The 10,747-nt window shown below is 41.0% G+C and overlaps 1 protein-coding gene across 5 annotated transcripts in view; it reads left to right on the forward strand.

The window, feature by feature from the left end:
* Positions 1 to 7,852, forward strand: part of LOC308098973 (globoside alpha-1,3-N-acetylgalactosaminyltransferase 1-like) — a 42,356-nt gene extending 34,504 nt beyond the window's left edge. For all 5 annotated transcript variants that reach the window (XM_080447459.1, XM_080447461.1, XM_080447462.1 and 2 more), the window contains 3 exons: positions 2,441 to 2,651; positions 3,987 to 4,206; positions 6,900 to 7,852. In XM_080447459.1, the coding sequence (XP_080303585.1) occupies positions 2,441 to 2,651; positions 3,987 to 4,206; positions 6,900 to 7,041 (573 nt within the window). In that variant the 3' untranslated portion in view covers positions 7,042 to 7,852. The remainder of the gene's footprint in view (positions 1 to 2,440; positions 2,652 to 3,986; positions 4,207 to 6,899) is intronic.
* The last annotated feature ends 2,895 nt before the right edge of the window (positions 7,853 to 10,747 follow it).

A 10,747-nucleotide genomic window follows, 5' to 3' on the forward strand; every position in this document is an offset into this window, starting at 1 on the left:
CACTGTACCAAGAGATATATACACACTGTACCAAGAGATATATACACACTGTACCAAGAGATATACACACTGAACCCAGAGATATCTACACACTGTACCAAGAGATATACACACTGAACCCAGAGATATCTACACACTGTACCAAGAGATATCTACACACTGTACCAAGAGATATCTACACACTGTACCAAGAGATATCTACACACTGTACCAAGAGATATATACACACTGTACCAAGAGATATATACACACTGTACCAAGAGATATACACACTGTACCAAGAGATATCTACACACTGTACCCAGAGATATCTACACACTGTACCAAGAGATATCTACACACTGTACCAAGAGATATCTACACACTGTACCAAGAGATATCTACACACTGTACCAAGAGATATCTACACACTGTACCAAGAGATATCTACACACTGTACCAAGAGATATCTACACACTGTACCAAGAGATATCTACACACTGTACCAAGAGATATCTACACACTGTACCAAGAGATATATACACACTGTACCAAGAGATATACACACTGAACCCAGAGATATCTACACACTGTACCAAGAGATATACACACTGAACCCAGAGATATCTACACACTGTACCAAGAGATATCTACACACTGTACCAAGAGATATCTACACACTGTACCAAGAGATATCTACACACTGTACCAAGAGATATCTACACACTGTACCAAGAGATATCTACACACTGTACCAAGAGATATATACACACTGTACCAAGAGATATACACACTGAACCCAGAGATATCTACACACTGTACCAAGAGATATCTACACACTGTACCAAGAGATATATACACACTGTACCAAGAGATATACACACTGTACCAAGAGATATCTACACACTGTACCAAGAGATATCTACACACTGTACCAAGAGATACCTACACACCGTACCCAGAGATACCTACACACTGTACCCAGAGATATCTACACACTGTACCCAGAGATATCTACAAACTCTACCCAGAGATATCTACACACTGTACCCAGAGATATCTACACAACACTGTACCCAGAGATATCTACACAACACTGTACCAAGAGATATCTACACATCGAACCCAGAGATACCTACACACTGTACCCAGAGATATCTACACACTGTACCCAGAGATATCTACACACTGAACCCAGAGATATCTACACACTGTACCAAGAGATATCTACACACTGAACCCAGAGATACCTACACACTGTACCCAGAGATGTCTACACACTGTACCCAGAGATCTACACACTGTACCCAGAGATATCTACACACTGTATCCAGAGATATCTACACACTGTATCCAGAGATATCTACACAACACTGTACCCAGAGATATCTACACAACACTGTACCCAGAGATATCTACACAACACTGTACCCAGAGATATATACACAACACTGTACCCAGAGATATATACACAACACTGTACCAAGAGATATCTACACACTGTACCAAGAGATATCTACACACTGTACCAATAGATATCTACACACTCTACCCAGAGATATCTACACAACACTGTACCAAGAGATATCTACACACTGTACCAAGAGATATCTACACACTGTACCAAGAGATATCTACACACTGTACCCAGAGATATCTACACACTGTACCCAGAGATATCTACACACTGTACCCAGAGATATCTACACACTGTACCCAGAGATATCTACACACTGTACCCAGAGATATCTACACACTGTACCCAGAGATATCTACACACTGTACCCAGAGATATCTACACACTGTACCCAGAGATATCTACACACTGTACCCAGAGATATCTACACACTGTACCCAGAGATATCTACACACTGTACCCAGAGATATCTACACACTGTACCCAGAGATATCTACACACTGTACCCAGAGATATCTACACACTGTACCAAGAGATATACACACTGAACCCAGAGATACCTACACACTGTACCCAGAGATATCTACACAACACTTCCTGAAACATGACTGTCAAACCATGACAGTCATGGTGCCGAGAGTCCCTGGTTTATAGCGGTGTTCGATTTTTTTTACATTGCCAACTCTCACATGTACATAAACGTTCAGATTTCAAATATAAAGTGCTTACCCCCGAGCCACGGATGTTACAAGGCGACCCGGACCGTGATAAGTACCCGTATCTCCCGTATTGTTCAATAAAAAGCTTTTTAAGCCGATCACCGGCCATTTTCTCGAAATGTTCAACCATGCGACACTAATCAGACTCTTAGTGTTATGTTGTGTTGTGTATTTATAATAACAGATGTTTATTAGGTCTATCCCATCATCTAAATATTGTGTTGTTTATGTCATGTTGTGTATTTCCTACAGGTGTTTGTTAGGTCTATCCCATCCTCTAAGCATTGTGTTGTTGTGTGTATTTCATGTTGTGTATTTCCTACAGGTGTTTGTTAGGTCTATCCCATCCTCTAAACGGTGGCAGCAGATCTCGGCTCACAGGATGAAACTGATCCAGACATTAATAGAAACGCAGCTACGTAACCGTGGCAACCGTCACCATGCCGACTACATCTTCTGTCTGGATGTCGACTCCAAGTTCCACTCTCGCTGGGGGACCGAGTCCCTGGGGTCACTGGTCTCTGTGATACACCCTGGTAATTTGATCTGTTATTATAGGTGTTACAGCCAGGTTAGTGTCTATGTTGATCTGTTACCTTATGTGTTACAACCAGATTAGTGTCTATGTTTATCTGTTATTATAGGTGTTACAGCCAGGTTAGTGTCTATTTTTATCTGTTACTATAGGTGTTACAGCCAGGCTAGTGTCTATGTTTATCTGTTACTATAGGTGTTACAGCCAGGTTAGTGTCTTTGTTTATCTGTTACTGTTACGAACATTCAGGGCATACTTAGAAACAATAGCCTATATATGGAGATCCCTATAGATGGAGGCAATAGACCTGCAAAGTCGTCATAGAGACCCAAACGTGCCATATGTACGGAGTCTGACATCAGCGAACCCTTCCCAGAAACTCCATGTATAGACATAACCATCACGTCCAGGGCTGACGTCTTGATCCCATATTTGGCCATAACTAACTAACTAACTAACTAACTAACTAACTAACTAACTAACTAACTAATCGGCAGCTCCATATATGGAGACGTCTGACACTATCTGACATCATCATAGTGATGTCAGGACCGCAATCCGGTATTATAAAGAGAGGCTCGAAACCTCTCAGAAGGGCATGTCCCAAAGAGATTCCGAGATACTTTGCTACCTACAGAGAGAGAAGCATCGAGGAGAAACCAGTAATAATACTCTCATCATCGGCACTAGACTCAGTCTTAACCCTTCCAGAGTGACCAACATTGACCCAAGCAGGATTAGATCGTCAGACAACCCAGTGCACTCAGCGACGCTCGAACGACTGGCTGGCCGTACAAACCAGCTAGGCCTCTCAGTGGCTCTTGAGCCCGGTTCTAAACAATCAGCCGATTATCAGTGTTTCAGTTACTATAGGTGTTACAGCCAGGTTAGTGTCTATGTTTATATGTTACTATAGGTGTTACAGCCAGGTTAGTGTCTATGTTTATCTGTTACTATAGGTGTTACACCCAGGTTAGTGTCTAACCTGTGTGTGTGTGTGTGTGTGTGTGTGTGTGTGTGTGTGTGTGTGTGTGTGTGTGTGTGTGTGTGTGTGTGTGTGTGTGTGTGTGTGTGTGTGTGTGTGTGTGTGTGTGTGTGTGTGTGTGTCGTGTAGCGTGTTGGAGAGAGGTGTTGTTTAAATGCAATATTCATCTGTCTTTATTCTCTCTCTTGTTAGAACTTGTTTGGCTGAAACCAAAGTGGAGACAAACATCTCTCTCTCTCTCTCTCTCTCTCTCTCTCTCTCTCTCTCTCTCTCTCTCTCTCTCTCTGTCTCTCTCTCTCTCTCTCTCTCTCTCTCTTTCTCTCTGTGTGTGTAACCTGTCTGTCTCTCTAGGTTACTACACCAATGAGCGCAGTGAGTTTCCATATGAACGCAGACAGACCTCTCTGGCCTGTCTGTCTGCAGATCAGGGAGACTTCTACTACTGCGGGGGGGCGTTCGGGGGGGAACTGACAGCTGTCAATCATCTGGTGACGACCTGCAGTGACAACTTTGATCTGGATGCAGAGAACCAGGTGGAGGCAGCCTGGCAAGAAGAGAGCCATCTGAACAGGTACTGAGAGATCTGTGTTTAGATCTATAGAGCCATCTGAACAGGTACTTATAGATCTGTGTTTAGATCTATAGAGCCATCTGAACAGGTACTTAGAGATCTGTGTTTAGATCTCTAGAGCCATCTGAACAGGTACTTAGAGATCTGTGTTTAGATCTCTAGAGCCATCTGAACAGGTACTTAGAGATCTGTGTTTAGATCTCTAGAGCCATCTGAACAGGTACTTAGAGATCTGTGTTTAGATCTATAGAGCCATCTGAACAGGTACTGAGAGATCTGTGTTTAGATCTATAGAGCCATCTGAACAGGTACTTATAGATCTGTGTTTAGATCTATAGAGCCATCTGAACAGGTACTTAGAGATCTGTGATTAGATCTCTAGAGCCATCTGAACAGGTACTTAGAGATCTGTGTTTAGATCTATAGAGCCATCTGAACAGGTACTTAGAGATCTGTGTTTAGATCTATAGAGCCATCTGAACAGGTACTTAGACATCTGTTATTAGATCTATACACATCTAAACAGGTAGGATCTTTATTAGATCTATAGAGCCATCTGAACAGGTACTTAGAGATCTGTGTTTAGATCTATAGAGCCATCTGAACAGGTACTTAGAGGTCTGTGATTAGATCTATAGAGCCATCTGAACAGGTACTTAGAGATCTGTGTTTAGATCTATAGAGCCATCTGAACAGGTACTTAGAGGTCTGTGTTTAGATCTATAGAGCCATCTGAACAGGTACTTAGAGATCTGTGTTTAGATCTATAGAGCCATCTGAACAGGTACTTAGAGATCTGTGTTTAGATCTATAGAGCCATCTGAACAGGTACTTAGAGATATGTTATTAGATCTATAGAGCCATCTGAACAGGTACTTAGACATCTTTTATTAGATCTATACACATCTAAACAGGTAGGATCTTTATTAGATCTATACCAGCCATTCTTTGTCACACAAATGTAGCAAAAATAGCAGATCTACAAGCTTTTCATCATTCTTATCTTTGTGCTGGTTTCTCATCCTAGAGGAACTGGAGCATCTTTTTGGGCGGTGAAACCGCCCCTATAAGTGAGATTTGGAAAAATGTACAAATATCTTGGGCAGTGAAACCGCCCCTAAAAGTGAAGTTTGGAAATTTGTACAATTATCCTGCACCGTGATTGGCCAATCACAATCTATTCAGGACTGTGATTGGCCAGTGTCACATGACACATGTGCATTGCCCTATATAAGAAACCATAACTTGAAAAAAAACATACATTGTTTTTTTTCAAGTTATGGTTTCGTCCATCATAAAGAGTGTTTCAATAAATGTATTTATCTTTTGTACATGATTGGTTGACTCCATTCAGTATTGTGGTTAGCTAGGAAGACACCGCCCACTTCACACAGGGTGTGATTTTTTCTATTACAGAGGTGATGCAACTTTGTTGATGTAGAGGAACACTATATTTACACACTCACTCCATTGTATATACTGTCTCTCCGTATTTTTACTTTTTTCGCCATTCTATGTCACACAAAAGTAGCAAAAATAGCAGATCTACAAGCTCAAAACGCGCCGCAGTGTAGATCTGCTATTTTTGCTACTTTTGAACTGGAATCCAGATTTTTTTTTATTTTTGAATTGGAATCCTGAAAAATAAATGTTTTATTTCATTTCAAATGCATTTAGTTATACTTATGTTAACTTTATGAACTTAAATACAAATATATTGGACATAACAAAGACAATAGAATGTTAATACTAGTCATTAAGCTACTAATATAGACTGAAGTCATTAAAGCGGGTCATGTTATGAATCATAACAGCTGAAATCAATAATATAATCACTATTCTGATATTAATCTGTGGGCCACATTAAGTGAAGGTTGCCAGTTGCCCATGTACTGTATGCTCTATTATGACCTGACATGTGAGTGACTTTCTGTCCAACGGCTCCCTCTTGTGGCCTGAACATGCCACTGAGTTGCAGTTGGATGCAGCTGCTTTGGGTTGTGTCTGAACTACTGAATACGTTCTGAACCTCTTAATACAGGGTTGTGTCTGAACTACTGAACATGTTCTGAACCTCTTAATACAGGGTTGTGTCTGAACTACTGAACACGTCTGAACCTCTTAATACAGGGTTGTGTCTGAACTACTGAACATGTTCTGAACCTCTTAATACAGGGTTGTGTCTGAACTACTGAACACGTCTGAACCTCTTAATACAGGGTTGTGTCTGAACTACTGAACATGTTCTGAACCTCTTAATACAGGGTTGTGTCTGAACTACTGAACATGTTCTGAACCTCTTAATACAGGGTTGTGTCTGAACTACTGAACACGTCTGAACCTCAGACGGTAAATGTAATCTGTGTTCTGTAGGTACATGTGGATACATAAACCCAGTAATCTAAATGTAATCTGTGTGTTCTTTAGGTACATGTGGATACATAAACCCAGTAATCTAAATGTAATCTGTGTGTTCTGTAGGTACATGTGGATACATAAACCCAGTAATCTAAATGTAATCTGTGTGTTCTGTAGGTACATGTGGATACATAAACCCAGTAATCTAAATGTAATCTGTGTTCTGTAGGTACATGTGGATTCATAAACCCAGTAATCTAAATGTAATCTGTGTTCTGTAGCTACATGTGGATACATAAACCCAGTAATCTAAATGTAATCTGTGTGTTCTTCAGGTACATGTGGATACATAAACCCAGCAAGGTGTTATCTCCAGAGTATTTGTGGCAGGACTTCAAACCCAGAACTCCAGAACTGAAGACCGTCCGCTTCTCTGGAGTTATAAAGAACTACGCTGAGATACGACCCAACGTCTGAAGACCATCCACTTAATAAAGAACTACACTGACATATGACCTAACGTCTGAAATGATTCCTGTACTGGACTACACTGGACTGGACTGATACATCATGAACTACAGTATGCTGAATACATGACTGACCGCCTAAATGTTTAAACATGTGATAAAACGATGATAAAACGAATGACGGGTCTTTATTTCAAGAAGTATGAAGTTACGCTAACCAGGTCTGCTACGCAGGTCTGCTACGCTAACCTGTTAGCTCTCTGCTACGCTAACCTGTTAGCTCTCTGCTACGCTAACCTGTTAGCTCTCTGCTACGCTAACCTGTTAGCTCTCTGCTACGCTAACCTGTACGAAGCCAGAGCAGAGTGATTACATTTCTATTGATCTACCGTATTTCTATGACATCAACACGAGTACAAACGGTGTTTTCACGTCAATGTATTTATTTTATTTCTATTTGACCCTTATTTATAGGTGAAAGATCTCTGTTACGAGTTAAAACTTTACACAATATTTCAACTTTTTAAATTTGTTCGTAAACTAATGTCCTACTTGATCACACAAGAGTGTCGCATAAAAGTAAATAACAGATTTACCCGCAAGGCACTGTGAGCTTGTAGATCGGATATTTTAAATGTGTTCCATTCCTTTTCAAACAATAAATAAAAGGCCTGTTTGAGGTTGTTTTATGGAATGTTCTTTTTTAACAACATAATACATGTATAAAGCACTGTCTCAAAGTGTGTTTTTGTATTCTATATTTATGTCATTTCTTATTAACATTTGATTATCCTTGACAATGTGTTGCTAAGAAAAGCACAGCTTAATGTTAATAAGTGAATAATAAATGATTTATTAACCATAATAAAGCATTGTTCCCACTTCAGACCAGCTAGATGCAAAAGGCCATCAATCAAAAGTACATTTTGATACCAATACTTTTATACTTTTACTCAAAGCTAATTTTGAATTCCGGACTTTTACTTATAACAGAGTATTTCTACATTGCAGTATTGATACTTTTACTCAAGTACAAGATTTGAATACTTTTACCACCACTGGTTGAGGGCCACTGGCCCCCTACTATAAAGCTCAGTCACAAACCCTGCTGATCAGAGGACCGTCCTCTTCCTCTGTCCTCTTCCTCTGTCCTCTTCCTCTGTCCTCTCAGTGATCAGAGGACCGTCCTCTTCCTCTGTCCTCTTCCTCTTCCTCCGTCCTCTCAGTGATCAGAGGACTGTCCTCTTCCTCCTCTCAGTGATCAGAGGACTGTCCTCTTCCTCTGTCCTCTCAGTGATCAGAGGACTGTCCTCTTCCTCCTCTCAGTGATCAGAGGACCGTCCTCTTCCTCTGTCCTCTCAGTGATCAGAGGACCGTCCTCTTCCTCCTCTCAGTGATCAGAGGACTGTCCTCTTCCTCTGTCCTCTCAGTGATCAGAGGACTGTCCTCTTCCTCCTCTCAGTGATCAGAGGACCGTCCTCTTCCTCTGTCCTCTCAGTGATCAGAGGACCGTCCTCTTCCTCCTCTCAGTGATCAGAGGACTGTCCTCTTCCTCTGTCCTCTCAGAGGAAGAGGACTGTCAGTCCTCTGTCCTCTCACCTAAACCATTCTTTCACTCATGTCCTGAAAGAGGTTGTGTTCCATCATCACCAGCCTCTGGAAAAGCCTTGATGCTCTGCTGTGATCAACCCTTCACACTGGATCCCTTAGTTGTAGTTATGTAGCCTTTAAATGTGTGTTCATGTTTGGTTGTGTTTAGATTAGGTTTATAGTTTAGGTTTGTTACTATATTTTTGCTAACATTTGTGTAATCTTCTATTTATGTTATAATAAATTTCATGTTCAGTTTAAAATTCTTTGTTTATGTAACATAATTTGGGGGCTCGTTTCATGACACTTGTCATGAAAAAATAAGTCCATGTAGACGCCTTAACAGACAACGTCACACTGATAAGAAGCAGTATGCGCACGCAGGCCGGCACCAAATGAACCCCACCGCTCATAAGACGTGTAAGATGAAGTAAAAGTGGTCACCGCCTCACGTGTAAAAATGCATCCCATCAAACTTTCAGAAGCTGTTTTTCTCCCACTATGGAGGAAGAATGCTTAGGATTTTTACTGTGATCTCTCGCTCTTATATATATAAATATATAATCCTTGGCAGTTGTCCTCAAAACCCCTCCTCCAGTAGCTGTCATAAGAACGGAGGGAGCGCTCTATGATCACGGCACCAGAACCTGCTCTTACTCGCTCAGCTGCAGCCCGTCAAGCCTAATTTATGCTCCGTCCCGTGAAGGTGTCACGCGCAGAGAACGGCCGAGAACAGCAGACCTCCAAGCTCACAACGATCTCATCCGCGACGCGGTTGTGAGCTTGTATGTCAGCTGTTCTCGGCGCGCAATACCGTTGAGCGATGAAGTACATAATGTCTCGCTAGGGCGCGTCTCACTAGCCAACACACGAGGAGGTTGAATGAACTGAAACCAGCGCACCCGAAACAACATAGGTTTGGGGATCTGTTGGGAATTGATTACATGAAACAGTCACCTGTGCGTCCAGTCTCAATGTTTGTAAACAAATAATCGGTCTATACAATCCAGTAGAATTAATTGTTAACAAAGTGAAATTTACCAGTTGAAATTAAGTCAGTTTTCTCACACTATGCCTAACCCTAACCCTAACCTTAACCTTAAGCTTAACCTTAACCTTAACCTTAACCTTAACCTTAACCTAATAATGAAGCCCAGCTCATTTGGATTAAAACATTTCCCTTGTTGATTATTGGTCTGGGAAGAAGGTATAGGCTGGAGACACATTTTGATTAACATAACAACAACACCTAACTGGAGAGCAAAATTGAGGGAAATGAAAGTATAAAAAGTGCTCCTCGGAGCACAGGTCTCTGCCAGGTCAGGTAGGTTAGTGTGTGCCAGTAATGTTCGGAATTTGCCAATCAGGATGGAATATGAAAAATCAAACGGATCCCTCTTGATGACTTGACTATAGAGATAATGTGTACCGATTTACGTGATGTTTGGACAACATTTTTGGGTGTGATATAAAATAAATTGTTTTGCAAAAATTGGCCTCCTGGTGGTGCCAAAATAGGGCAATTTTAAAAAGGTGGCATTTGTTCCTAAACGTAGTGTGAATGTGTGTGCAAAGTTTCACCGCTATCGGACACTGCGTTCATGATTTGCAGCATTTTGTTGAAAACAGGCCACGCCTGCAAACTTTAGATGTAAATCTTAGCCAATCAGGATGGAATATGAAAAATCAAACATATCCCTCTTGATCACATGACCATAGAGATCATGTCTACCGATTTGCGTGAAATGTGGATACAATCTGAAGGAGTAATATCAACAAATGCGTTTTTCAGAAGTCTGCGTTTCTTGATGAAAGAAAAGAAAACATGTTTTGGTTGCCACTGCGCGACCCCCACGTCACCTTCCCACGACCCCACTTTGGGTCGCGACCCATACTTTGAGAACCCCTGCATTAAGACCTGAGGCAGATTCTACAAATACCTTCTAAATCACTATTTATCAAACTTTTCGTGCCAAGTGTTTTGTGCCAGAGACACCCAGAAGAAATCTGTGTTAAAGCTTGAAATTCAAATTTCAAAATTATTTTCTGACACTGACAAAATGTGGGGGGATTTGAATAGCAGATGTATATAAAATCTAAAAAGATGCTTTCTCGGTTTGAATGGG

The sequence above is a fragment of the Gymnoscopelus braueri genome (genome assembly GCF_963280865.1).
Source record: "Gymnoscopelus braueri genome assembly, chromosome: 13".
Taxonomy (NCBI): domain Eukaryota; kingdom Metazoa; phylum Chordata; class Actinopteri; order Myctophiformes; family Myctophidae; genus Gymnoscopelus; species Gymnoscopelus braueri.